This window comes from Coffea arabica, chromosome 6e (assembly GCF_036785885.1).
Source record: "Coffea arabica cultivar ET-39 chromosome 6e, Coffea Arabica ET-39 HiFi, whole genome shotgun sequence".
NCBI lineage: Eukaryota > Viridiplantae > Streptophyta > Magnoliopsida > Gentianales > Rubiaceae > Coffea > Coffea arabica.
Window position 1 is genome coordinate 17,361,622 of NC_092321.1, and position 13,940 is coordinate 17,375,561.

Genomic DNA, 13,940 nt, shown 5'->3' on the forward strand with positions numbered 1-13,940 from the left:
CGGATTTTTACATGGCAAATGCACCAGCCGCATTTCACTGCAAGATGTTGATTTAGTTGCCTTTTCTTTTGTTTTTTTTCAATTTTTTGTCTTTGGATTTTGGCTAAGTAAGTATATGTTTCTCTAGGTTTTATTCCTTTTCCTCCCTTGGGTAGCAGTTTTTTCATCCCGAACGATACAACGCTAGAAACGAAGAAGTTATGGTGGCTTCTTTTTTGCATCTGTCCTCTTTTTTTGTTTTTTGAACTTTTCTGTAGTTTGAGCTCGTAAAACTAGGGGTTGATCAGATTCATATGCACGTTCTGATATTTGTTCTTGCCTGATATGAGGAGGATGGTTTGTCAAGTTACGCAGTCAGGTTCTGCAGTCCATCTTTAGCTCGAAGATGGCAGGTTCTGAGACAGCAAAATCATTAACTTCATTGATATACTAATGTAGTTTATTTCTTCATTGATATACTAATGTTAAAACTGATGTTTGCTTTGGATTTTCATGGATAGATAATCCAGTCAATGGGTGAAAATAATTAATTACTACCATTTAGGCTAGCTATTATATGGTTATTAAAAAAAAAAGAATATAGAGCAGCAAGCAATTTCTGAGTACGAAAGGACATAATGATGTATAACCATCAAATAAGTTTTAACATAAGATCTCTGGTGACTGCATAGGACACCATATATGACTACAGGTACATATTAGGCGCAGCCTAAGGGCTTGGCCATCTTATTTAGAAATCCTACTAGCACTAGCGAGCATAACCTCAAGCTCTCCGCAGAAACCACGTTCAAGAAAATCCCACCTCAATGGACACTGCAAATACCAGACCAAAATAAACCAAATCGTGTTAAGAGATATATATATATATATATATATGAACACGATCGAGGACCAATTGAAAAAACAACAATTATATACTGATTGTGTTCGGATAGAAGATTATTTAAGAAATTTTTTGGGTATAATAATTGTATCACATTTTTATGATGTGACGTGTACGAGTTAAAAAAAATTTTCTTTTTGATCTAATGATAACAACCTAATTTGCTCTTATACTTTGGGGTAGGGAAGCTCAGCTAGACTTGTTTAGGGATTGGGGAGTCAAGATTACGCTGGACGTTTTTATGAATGGAACTTCCTCTTAATGCATCAAGAATTTAAACCCTTGAACTTCATGTATGCATGCAAAGCTTTAAAAGGCTTTCCCTGACCACTAGAAAGTTGATTCAAAAGATAAAAAGGTGGAAAAGCGATTATGATTGAAAATCTTTTTCAACATATTAATTATATTTCGTATTCATTAGTGGCCATCAAATAAATAAAAACATGCCTGTTGCAGTCGGTTTTGGTACTGATAGGATAACCAACATTAACCCCACATTTTCCAGGAAGTCCAGCAGCAAGACCTTCGTTGATATTCCCGACTCTGCCAGCTAGTGACTTCAAGCATGAGCAAGCAGTCTGGCGATCAGCGGTGGTCTTAGCTTGACTGTTGAGGTTCCTAATCCCTGCGCAACATCCAGGCGGCAAAACGCCACCCTTCTCCAAATAGCCAAGGCATTGACCCAAGTCGCCAGCTACGGTGCCGCATGTAATGGCCTCGGCATGGGGTGCAAGCGACACGGCAACCAGCATGCACATTAGCACCAGACAAGCAACTCCAGCAAACTTTGCCATTTTGATGTGTGTTGAAAATTAGCGAATTTTCGAAATGCTTAAGACCAGATCTATTTGAGGTTGATGTGGGAAAAATTTGGTCCTGGGATCAAGTCATTATATAGGTGGGGGATCAAGAAAGCAATCGTTTTGGCCCTATTGCATGCACGAACGAGAATGGTAAATGGACCAAAAGGGAGGGGGCCGGAAGAGTTGGTTGGCAGATGGGGGTAATAAAGGGATCGACGCTTGATTGATGCATATGCTTTAAATCCATTGTCTGGTTAACTGATCAAGTTTAGACTTTAGAACGTTCTTGATTTCTGTGTGAAATTAAAGGAGGGTGGACACGTCCGTTGGTTTTAATCAAGTCCAATTTATGATCTCTATACTCCGGTAGTTGGAAGATGATTAAATGTTGATGGATCTAGTCCTTTTGGTTATTCATTTCCTTTGGTTTGCCAAATAAGCTAAAGCCTAGAGCAAGGGAGCCAGAATCAATCACGCCCTTTCTTTATTATGTGGCGAAGGAAGATGAATGTGTATAGCCTACAAAGATAAATGGGGAAATTTTGGCAAGCAAATGTGACAGAGCTGTGATTAACTTTTGGTGGCTTTTCTTGATTCAGTGTTAAGACTCTTCTTTCATTGAATATTTTGTATAGCATGTCAGCATTGCTTTAGGTTATCAAATTTTTAGTGTCAAACACAAATCTCTGAATAACTTCATTTTAAGCATTAGGAGATGTTTTGGATTGCATTTCCGGAGAGTTTTTTAGGAAAAATTACTATAGAACTTTTTTTTTTTTTTCAGATTTGATGTATCTGAGGTAAAAAAGTAAAAAGTAATTAAAAATGTGTAAAAGAAATATTTTCAAAAAAAGTACAAAACTCTTTCCTGAATCCAAAGCTTTTTGTCGTGAAAAAAAAAAAGGGACCTTAGTCTGTTTTTGTTTTTCTTTGTTTTGCAAAAACGACTGATTTTGTAGGTAGATACGAGCTCTACAGATGTACAATTAATGGCGGTGGGTAAATACTCATCATCCCGTACTTCGGATTCAAGCCACAGGGAAACTATTGTGTCTCCACTCTAACATGGTATCTAAGTTTTGAAGCAAAATTTTGTCATACTACAATGAACTTGGTTACCCAAATCTCTTAACAATAAACAACAATCAGGGAAAACATCTTTTAACCTTGCTATATCCAATAGAAACACGTTGTGAATGCAATCTGTGCATTCTAGAGTTGATTTTGTCAATTAACTGGTTGCAATCATACTGGAATATATAGAGAGCAAATTACCTGAGCGCAGTTACTAAACTTTTCGAATAATCGAGTTTTTGTCACTCAACTATTAATAGCACACTTTTACCCACTTTTTAATTAAATATATAAATTTTGGACCATTCCATTTGATTTCACAGTTAATTTTTTAAAATAGAACTATTAATGTATGTTTCGTAAATTATGTGGATACTTAGATTTGATAAAAATAGCGATGAAATTAGACAGAATAATCCAAAATTTACACTTTTAATAGTTTAGTGAGTATATCATATTATTAATATAGTTGAATAATCAAATCTTTACTATTTAAAAAGTTGATTGGCTATCCAGATAATTTGCTTGAATATACATGACGTTTAATCCACCTTCAATTTCCACCTTTCTTTGCTAGCCATTTACTACATTGGAAGTCTTAATAAGAGACCTCAATGTGTCAGCTGGGATAAAACAAGACTGTTGTGGGCCGGACCACGGGCAGGAACGTCCTAACGGTTTTATGCATTTTGCACATCGCGTAATTTTATTTGCACATGGCATAACTTTATTTCCAGAACGTGTAACTTTAGAATAAATTTTTGTGAGCTCCACACATGTTATTAAAAACGAGGTACAAGAAGTGATCTGGATCGTACAATTTTTTTGGACCAAATTCTGGCCGTTAACTGTTCAGGACGGTCCTTCTGATGACCGTCCTGCCCCGGCTCCGTTGTGGGCCACACGTCATTGGACACGCAAATTATTCTGAAAGCAGTAGTACTCTTTTTTGTGCAGTTTCTTGTTGGTTGTGTGTTAATTAATCATCTGCATGCCTAAGGTTGACATTTGCGGCTTGATGACCAACTGAGTCATTTTTCAGGGCGACAATAGTGGTACTGGTAGGTGAGGTGCTCTCGAGACATAAATTTAGATGTCATTCAATTCCTCAAAGAAACCAATAAGGAGGCATTGAATGCTCGAGCAATCAAAACCGGAATTTGGATACTCGTTAGACGTTACACTTTTCTCAGTTGTACTTCGGGATAATTTCAGAAACCTACCCTGAGGTTTCTAACAATATCATTAGTCTCACTTGAAGTTTACAAAGTTCCACTAACCTCCACTGAGGTTAAGATTTTGATAACAAATTAGTCCAATTAAAAAAGTAACATTAAAAAAGTACTTTAAGGAGAGAAATGAAACTATGAGTCCATAAATACCCCTTATGCATGTATATAACTTGTATTAGTAACAGAATGAAAATAATTAAAATTTAGAAACAATTAATATACACATTTCACCACTCAAAAAGTTCACATTTAATAAATTAGACAACATAAATAAACAACAAAACTACACTAATAATCACAAGATTCAACAAAATAAATTAGTCATCTTCTTTGACATGATGTTTGCTATTATTCTTGTGATTTTGAATAGAAAATTTTTTTGAATTTTGCCTTTCTTTTTCCTTCATTCGCCTTTACTAATATCTAACAATTAAGCAATTAGAGCATTAATTAACTATTAGTAACTAATTAACGAAAATAACTGTTAAAATTTTCTTTAATGATGAATGATGACTTGTATTTACAAAATAATATCAATTGATATACCTAATGAAGAAACAAGGGAAAAGAAAGACAAAATTTGAAAGTTTTTCTATTCAAAATCATAAGAATCATAGCATACATCATTTGAAAAGAGATGACTAGTCCATTTTGCTGAATCTTATGATCATTATGTAGGGTCTGTTTGATAACATAAAAAAGTGCTGAATCTGAATTTTTTCAGACATTCAGATATTTTGAGTGTTTGATAAATGAAAATCTATTTGCTGAACTTGTTAAGCAGTGCTGAACCTGTATGTATTTTTTTCAGCACAAGAATCCTAACTGAATGCTTAATTTTGATAAGAATCAATAGAATTACTTCAGCTACCTTATCTTATCTATCAAATCTATCCTTATTTGTTAATTATGTTCAAAATTCTTATCTAATTAAACAACATAATATTCTCTATATAACGATTTTTAGTTTCTCTTTTCTCCCTTTTTAATCAATTTCACATCTTCTCCATATTCCTCATATAATATATTTCATATTTTATATTAATTTGATTTAAAAACAAATATTGTCATTTTCATACCTAACAATTTTAAACTAATTAAATCATAGATTCTATTTCTTTTTTGAATGAAAGGATATAAGGGCAAAATTGTCAAATTAAATTTATTAAGCATTCAACTATAAATATTTATCAAACAGTATAAATAGGTTTAACATTAAAATTCAGACATTCATATATTTTTTTCAGTGCTTAAAATTCAGCAAATTAATTGTTTCAGTATTCAGATTTCAGAATTCAGATTTCAGAATTCAGATTCAGTTTTATCAAACGGAACCGTAGTTTTGTTGCTTATTTGTGTTGTCTAATTTATTAAATATAAACTTTTTGAATGGTGAAATATATGTATTAACTGTTTCTAACTTTTAATTATTTTTATTTTTTTACTAATACAATTTATATATATGCATAAGGGGTATTTATAGAATCAAAGTTTCATCTCTTTTCTTAAAAGTACTTTTTTAATATTACTTTTTCTAATTGGACTAATATATTATCAAAACATTAACCTCAAGGGAGGTTTGTGTAATTTTACAAATTTTAAGAGAGGCTAGTGATATTGTTAGAAACCTCAGATGAGGTATCTGAAATTATCCCTTGTACTTTTATTTTAGGGATAATATTAGAAACCTCTCCTGAGGTTTCTCTTAATATCATCTGGTACCCTTAAAATTTTAAAAATATTGCTTACCTCCCTTATTTTTGTTATTTGTGTAACAAAATTTTTAAAACCCTAAACTATCTTTTCATTTGCTAAATAAAAATATTTCTAAACCATTTTGTTCATTTCAAGATAACCATCACCTAAAAAACAATATCTTGTAGTACTTTCACATCATAATATTATACCTTGTAAAAATATAAATTTGAAAAATAAAAAAGATATTTGAAAAAAATACACTTGCACCAATTTCACTCTATATGTTCAAATCGATTTCTTATAAACTATATTTTTTTCAACATCTTCTCAACCCTTGCCCAAACCATTAAATTGTACCAATCATTATAAAAATAAACTTAAAATAAGCAAATAAATCATACTCCACCTTATCACAATCACTAAAATTAAAAGATAAATAAAATTCAATTTATGATAATTTACAAATAAAATTTGCTTAGTCATCAAAAAATGAGTAAGAAAGAATGATAAAGAAAAGGGAAAGAGAAGAATGTGACATTCATTTCTTTTTTTTTTTTAATTTTTGACATCCATGTATTTGATATGTGAATTATGTATCAAGTTAGAGTTAATATAGTCTTTTTATATTTATTAGGGGAGGTAAGTGATATTTCAAAAACCTCAGAGGTGCCAAGTAATATTAGGAGAAACCTCAAGGGAGGTTTTTGATCTTAGCCCTTTATTTTAGGGTTAATAACAACTACTTTCATGAGGTTTGACCAAACTAATGCTGCGATTTGACCAAATTATAGTTATTCCCTTAGGAGTGACAGCGTCCAAAACCCAACTAAAGGAATTAGTGAAACGACAAAATTGCCCATTTGCAAAATTTACATTTACCACTATCGAGGTTTGTCCAAATTACAGAAAGGGCCCTAGAATTTGACTTGAGTGCAATTTAACCTTTGAATAGCCAACTATTTATAAGAAAATCCCTCATTCTGATCCACGAAAAAAATGAAATCCAAACTAAAAGAAAACAATCAATTATATTACTAAGAAATGAAAAATAAAAAAATTGAGAAAATTTCTGACTATGGCTTATTTCAGCCTCTATGACACTCTTCCAGCTCGTTTTTCTCATACAACAACAATTATCCATTTTATTTAAATATATAATTTTGTGTATGATAATAAAGTTTAGCTCGATTATATGGTTTTTTATTCATAATATACTATTTAATTTTGATCCTTAATTCTAGATAAGTGATTTTGTTGAATATTTACTTATTATTTTAATTTGTTGTCTTTGTAGATAAACGTTAAAATTAAATGCTTAAGGTGGATTTATAATCAATATTTTATTTTTTGGAAAAAATAGTTCAATTATTTACACATTGACATGGAAAATAGATTAATATAGAAAAATGTAACAGTGGTGGCTAAAGAAATTATATGATGATAAAACCAATATTACTGTTTGCGATGCTCTGTGACTACAGTTTTGGTTACACTAACTGTAGCTCTGGAGAAGGCAAAAGAATGCCTAGGAAAAAAAAGTAATTAATGGGTACTTTGAGATTTTCATCAATATTTTTGTTGCAATTGACTAATGAAAAATGTTATCTAATAAAAGATTAGCTATTTAAAGCATTGGACTAATCTTGACAAATGATAGGGTCCATTTCATCATTTGAACAAACTTTACGGGAGGTAATTGTTATTTGAACGAACCTTAGGAGCGATAAATATAGCCAATGCAATTTACAAATGTGTATTTTGGGACTTTCAGACATATCTTTTGACGATACAAGCACTATTTCTAATGGTAGTTAATGTGAAGGGGCATTTGATAAATAGTTTGTCATTCAAGGGATTTGAATATAATTTAGCCAAACCACAAGGTAGATTTCGTAATTTGGTCAAATCTCGAGGAAGGTAGATGTAATTAATCTTTTATTTTAATTTCTGCATTTGGTGCCATAAAGGTATCTAAGAAGTGGACCTGGCATTATCTTTTGGCAAAAAAAATACTACATTCTTTTGTAAAAATATTGCAATTTCAGAGGTGGGTGATAATTTTAAAAGTTTAATATTAGATTTACCTTCTAATTTTTTTGTGCTTATCTGGTGCTCAAAGGGCATTAAGTTTTTTTTAAAAAAAACTTTTGTTGTGTATTAGGGTGATATATACCTGAAATCTCATGTGCATTAGAAGTTAGTGAATCACATATGATATCAATTGTCACACTTTTGTTTTTGGTTTTTTTTTAGTATAAGTGGGAGGGATAAATTCAAAATCTTTCATTTATACTCCATCCCTCGAAATCACCGAACCCATTCCTCCCCTAACTGTCACTCTAATACATGTTATAACTTATAACAAGAAATGTAATATCAAAAATCTTAAGAGTCGGTGGAAAGGACCGTGCAACTTGGTATCATTTGGTTTCAGAAATGGAAAATATTAGCTAACATCAATTACATTATTTAATCATATAATAAAAACATTCCTTCTTTGTTTTTTACTCTCGAAAAGAAAGAAACCTTTTTTTTAAAAAAAAAGAAACATGTTATAAAACTAATAAAATAAGCTACTATAATATCAAGTGAAATATTGGAGAACATTAGAGAAATGGAGAGTGATATTCTTATATTCTAATGAATACAAAAGTCCTTCCAAAGGGTGTCAATGTACCTCTATATATAGGTACTACAAGATTAAATGTACATCAATTCTATTAAACACCCACTATTACAAGAATATGAAGAAACCTATGAAACGGTTCTTCCACTACATGAATAGATTTATGCAGGCACGGATTTAAGGGGGGGCTGGTGGGGGCTTAAGCCCCCCCCCAAGCCGCCGGAAAATCCCCTATATATAGGGGATTCCGGCGGCCAGCCCCCACCAGCCCCCCCTTAAATCCGTGCCTGTCCATGTCCATGGCTCCATGCCTGATGCCTCCATGAATGCTGCAGAGGACCTCAAGAATAGCTGGGCCTGGAAAGCCGCTGCCAGCACTGCTGAGTCTGCTGACTGCTGAGGTCCGAGGAAGAAGATGACCCAATTTATGTTGAATTTTTTTTTTGCCCTCTAAATACAAAACGACGTCGTTTCACTTTTAGTGGAACGACGTCGTTTTGTATAATGAGGGAAAAAAAAATACATCAGATGAAGCCCTAAGGCTTCATCTGATGCAAAAGCACGCCGCGTCGCCGCCAATGCCAAAGGCCAAAGGGCAAACAACTGAAACAAGACTCCAAGTCTCCAACTCCAAGAAGAAGACGCCACTCACGCCAGGCTCCAAGAACTCCAAGAAGCTTCAGTTGAGAACTTGAGATTCTACCATCCTGCTTCAAGCCTTCAATTCAAGGCTCCAAGACTCCAACTCTCCACCATTCCATTCACATAAATCTTTTAGGTTAGTTTTTTGGTTTAAATTACAATATTCATCTTTATATTTTTGTTAATTATATGTTTAAATTATTTTTGAATTTTGAGTATCTTGATATTAATTTGATTAAGATTAATTTTTATTTAGTTTATGTTAATGTAATTTAAGAATTTGAAAGATTACATTAAAAAATTTAATGATATTAAATTTAAATTAGAAATTAGTTTAGAAATTGTATAGATTTTAGGTTGTATTTAGTTTTTAAAATTTTGTTAGTTTTATATTTGAAATTTTAAGAATTAATTATGTGAATTAGAAATTTTGAATGTAAATATAAATTCAAAATTTTATGAGATTGAATTAGAAATTATATGGGTATTTAGTTGTACCTTATTTTAACTTTTTGATAATTTTATATAATGAATTTTATAAATTGAGAAATATAAGTAATATGAATTTATTATTAAATTAAAGAATTATTTATATGAATTTTAAATTAATTGATTATTGAATTGCATAATTTTATTGAATTTAACCACAATTATTTAATTGTGACAGAAAATGGAGAGATTCTTTAAACCTAAACGAGTCCGTAGTGGTGAATCTTCAAATGAGCCTAATATTAGTAAACCAGTTCAAAATCAATCTTGTGTGGAATTGAATTTAAATGATATTGTTAGTGATCCGGGATTACGAAAATCAGTTGAGAAATTTGATATTTCTCTTCGAGACCATGTCCGAAGAGAGTATTTGACTAGGGGACCTTGCCAACCGATTGGCCATATGTATCCAAAAACATCATTTGGTCAACAACATAGAAGTTTCCAAGATATTTGGTATCAAAAGTTTGTATGGTTAGAGTATAGCATATCGAAAGATGCGGCGTTTTGCTTTTGGTGCTTTCTTTTCAAAACACAAAATAAGGGAGGTCGATATGCAGAGGATGCCTTTACAAAAACGGGATTCAATAATTGGAAAAAGGCAATGGAAAGATTTAATGAACATATTGGAGCTGTGAATAGTTGCCATAATGATGCTAGAATACAGTTTGAAAGTTTTCAAGATCAAAGGCATAGTGTGTCAAATGTGCTACGATCTTGTGGGCGCGAAATAGATATTGCATATCGCACCCGTTTAACTGCTGCTCTGGATGTGACCCGCTTTCTTTTGAAGCAAGGATTGGCTTTTCGTGGAAATGATGAGTCAACTAGTTCTTCAAATAGAGGCAATTTTCTTGAATTGTTTGATTGGTATAGCCAGCGAAATACTGAGATTTTTGAGGTTGTAAATCAAAATGCTCCTGCAAATAATCAACTAACTTCTCCAATGATTCAAAAAGATCTGGCACATGCTTGTGCCTCAGAGATCACAAGTGTTATAATCAATGATATTGGAGACAATTATTTTTCCCTAATAGTTGATGAGTCTCGAGACAGTTCAGTGAAAGAGCAAATGGGAGTTGTTTTGAGATATGTGAACAAAGAAGGGCGTGTGATTGAACGTTTCCTTGCAATTGTACATGTGTCTGACACCACATCTCTTTGTTTGAAAGATGCAATTGATTCTTTATTCGCGCAACACGGATTATCATTATCCAAATTGAGAGGTCAAGGATATGATGGAGCTTCAAATATGCGAGGTGAGTTCAATGGTTTGAAGGCCCTTATATTACAAGAAAATCCCTATGCGATGTATATTCACTGTTTTGCTCACCAACTCCAGTTAGTTATTGTTGCTGTTGCTAAGGGAAATATCATTATCAGTGAATTCTTTGTCTATGTCTCTATGATTGTCAATTTAACTGGAGTATCATGTAAAAGGAGAGATCAATTAAGACAAATAGAACATGATAAGATTGTTGCACTTTTAGACAGTGGAGATATTATTAGTGGAAAAGGCAAAAATCAAGAAACTAGTTTAGCAAGACCAGGGGATACTCGTTGGGGATCACACTATCTAACATTACTTCGTCTATCCTCTATGTGGGCTTCGGTGATTGGAATATTGGGAAATATACAAGATGATGCCTCCACTTCTGACAATAGAGGTATGGCCAGGGGTTTGATTGATAGAATGAATGATTATGAGTTTGTTTTTGCATTGCACCTGATGAAGTATTTATTGGGAATCACAAATGACTTGTCACTTGTTTTGCAACAAAGGGATCAAAATATTGTCCAAGCCATGAGTTTGATTGATACTATGAAATCTCAATTGCAAGACTTTAGGGAAGAGGGATGGCAAATAATTTTAGATGAAGTCAACAATTTTTGTGAGTTGAATATGATTCCTGTGATTGATATGGAAGACAGTATAGCAATCCGTGGCAATGCCAGGCGCAGTCGCAGAGGTCAAACCATCACTAATTTTCATCATTATCGCGTGGAAATTTTTTGTGAGGTATTATTTTTGAAATTATTATTTCATTACATTTGTTACTTGTTAGCAGATTTTCTTAGTTATTAATTTTATTATTGTTGTGATGTCAGGTTGTTGATTTAATTATACAAGAGATGAATAATCGTTTCTCGGAAGTTAGCACGGAATTGCTTAGTTGCATAGCATGTCTTGATCCAAAAAGTTCTTTCTCTCAATTCAATGTGCAGAAACTACTCCGTCTTGCTGATTTATATCCTGAAGACTTCTCAAGTAACGATTATTTATATCTTGAGTCTCAACTTCGAAATTATATTTATAATGTGCAACGCGATCCTCAATTTTCAGAAGTTGGAGATTTGGGAAGTCTTGCTCAACAAATGGTTAAAACTGGTAAAAATACAGTTTTTCCATTTGTTTATCGTCTGATCCAGTTGGCATTAGTTCTACCAGTTGCGACTGCTTCTGTTGAAAGAGTATTTTCTGCAATGAATATTGTCAAGACTGATTTGCGCAACAAAATGGGAGACGAGTGGATGAATGACTGTCTGGTTGTATACATCGAGAAGGATATTTTTGCAACAATTGAAAATGAGCAAATATTGCAACGTTTTCAACGGATGAAGACTCGCAGAATGCAATTGCCTCCTCTTCGTTATTCGAGTGCAACAACTACCAATACTTCAAGTGTTAATCAATAACAAATTTTTGGGTATGTATAATTATATGTTTTTATTATTTTTATAATTATTGATTCTAAATTTTACTTATTAAATATATTTATTTCGTCACAAAAAAAAATTTTTAATACACTTCAGCCCCCCCAAAAATAAATTTCTGGCTCCGTCCCTGGATTTATGGATTGTAACTTCTATACATAATATAGCCATAAATCATGAATTAATCCTCTTGGGAATACAAAGGGACATCCACATTTTAGTTGTTTCATAACACTCCCCCTTGCATGTCCATTACACAAAGAATATGCCTCGTTAAAACCTTACTAGGGAAAAACCCATCGGGACAAAAACCCTAGTGAAGGAAAAAGAGTACACTATTCTTGTGTATTAATTTCTCCCCCTGATGGAAACATCATTTGAGATCTTTTAATCGTCGCATTCCAATATTCTTCGCCAATTGTACTGAGATATGGTACTTCAGGACCAAATATCTCTTCATTTTCCTCTTGCGGTCTAAAAGGATCCTTATTAGGATCTAATGATCTGACAATCATTAGAGTACTTAATGTATGTGCCTTATCCATATAAAACCGCTTTAATACCTTCCGGGTATATGCAGTTTGGTGGACAAAAATTTCACTTTTTAAATGCTCAATTTGTAAATCAAGGTAAAATTTTGTCTTTCCAAAATTCTTGATCTCAAAATCTTTCTTCAAATATTCAACATTATTTTGAATCTCTTCAGGAGTTCCAATCAAATTTAGATCATCAATATATACAGCAATTATCACAAAATTTGATCCATTTTTCTTGATAAAAACACATGGACATATTGGATCATTGGTATAACCTTCTTTAGTTAGACATTCATTGAGGCGGTTATACCACATACGTCCAGATTATTTTAGGTCATACAAAGACCTTTGTAATTTAATAGAATAAATATCTTTAGGATTTGATTTGCATGCTTCAGGCATGTTGAATCCTTCGGGGATTCTCATATAAATATCATTTTCAAGATTTTCATATAAATATGCAGTAACAACGTCGATTAGACGCATATCTAATTTTTCATGTACTGCAAAACTCACAAGATATCTAAATGTGATAACATCCACTATAGGTGAATACATTCCATCATAATCAAATCCAGGCCTTTGTGAAAATTCTTGGACTACAAGTCTTGCTTTATACCTCACAATTTCCTTTTTCTCATTTCTCTTTATCACAAATACCCATTTATATTCTATTGATTTTACACCTTCAAGTGTTTGGACTACAGGTCCAAAAACTTTTCTTTTAGCCAATGAGTCCAATTCAGATTGGATCGCATCTTTCCATTTTACCCAATAATATCTATACCGACATTCATCAACCGATCTAAATTCATGATTCTCATCAACTTCTATAATATCAAGTGCTACATTTCATTAGGCTCCAAATAAATTTTCTATGATTTCATTCTCTTCGGGAGTTGGCTCTTCAGGAGCGACCTCTTCAAGAGCTTGAATTTTGTCATGACATTTATTTAATCTCCGGAGTTATTCGAAATCAATTTATACCTTATTTAGGTAAGCCGGTCTTAAATTTATATGTAGCACTTGTGCATGTCCTTCAGGGACATCAATTTTAATCAAGATATTTCCTGCAGGAATTGATTTGCAGTTTTCTGCAAATGAATAATTTCTTGAACTTCTAGTTCACATTATTTTGTATGAGGATCGAGGAAATTCAATTTTTCAGGTGATTTCCTATCGGTTGATTTTTTCCTCCCCCTAATGTCGGGAATCGTAGTTCATCAGAATAAATAAATCATT

General features: G+C 32.6%; 2 protein-coding genes across 2 annotated transcripts; one reads left to right on the top strand and one right to left on the bottom strand.

The window, feature by feature from the left end:
• Positions 1 to 603: 603 nt before the first annotated feature.
• LOC140009560 (non-specific lipid-transfer protein 1-like) lies at positions 604 to 1,755 on the bottom strand. The gene is made up of 2 exons (XM_072055509.1): positions 1,331 to 1,755; positions 604 to 813 (listed from the first exon to the last, which is right to left on the bottom strand). The coding sequence occupies exons 1-2, from the start codon at positions 1,675 to 1,677 to the stop codon at positions 804 to 806; spliced, it is 357 nt and encodes a 118-aa protein (XP_071911610.1). The 5' UTR covers positions 1,678 to 1,755; the 3' UTR covers positions 604 to 803.
• A 7,951-nt stretch (positions 1,756 to 9,706) lies between these two features.
• Positions 9,707 to 12,290, top strand: LOC113696472 (uncharacterized). Its single transcript, XM_027215882.2, has 2 exons — positions 9,707 to 11,467; positions 11,557 to 12,290. The coding sequence occupies exons 1-2, from the start codon at positions 9,851 to 9,853 to the stop codon at positions 12,142 to 12,144; spliced, it is 2,205 nt and encodes a 734-aa protein (XP_027071683.2). The 5' UTR covers positions 9,707 to 9,850; the 3' UTR covers positions 12,145 to 12,290.
• The last annotated feature ends 1,650 nt before the right edge of the window (positions 12,291 to 13,940 follow it).

Bases quoted from the DNA above. Each gene is read 5' to 3' on its own strand.
- LOC140009560 (XM_072055509.1), bottom strand. From the start codon at position 1,677: ATGGCAAAGTTTGCTGGAGTTGCTTGTCTGGTGCTAATGTGCATGCTG.
- LOC113696472 (XM_027215882.2), top strand. From the start codon at position 9,851: ATGTATCCAAAAACATCATTTGGTCAACAACATAGAAGTTTCCAAGAT. The intron at 11,468-11,556 runs GTATTATTTTTG...TTGTGATGTCAG, and splicing joins GCGTGGAAATTTTTTGTGAG to GTTGTTGATTTAATTATACA.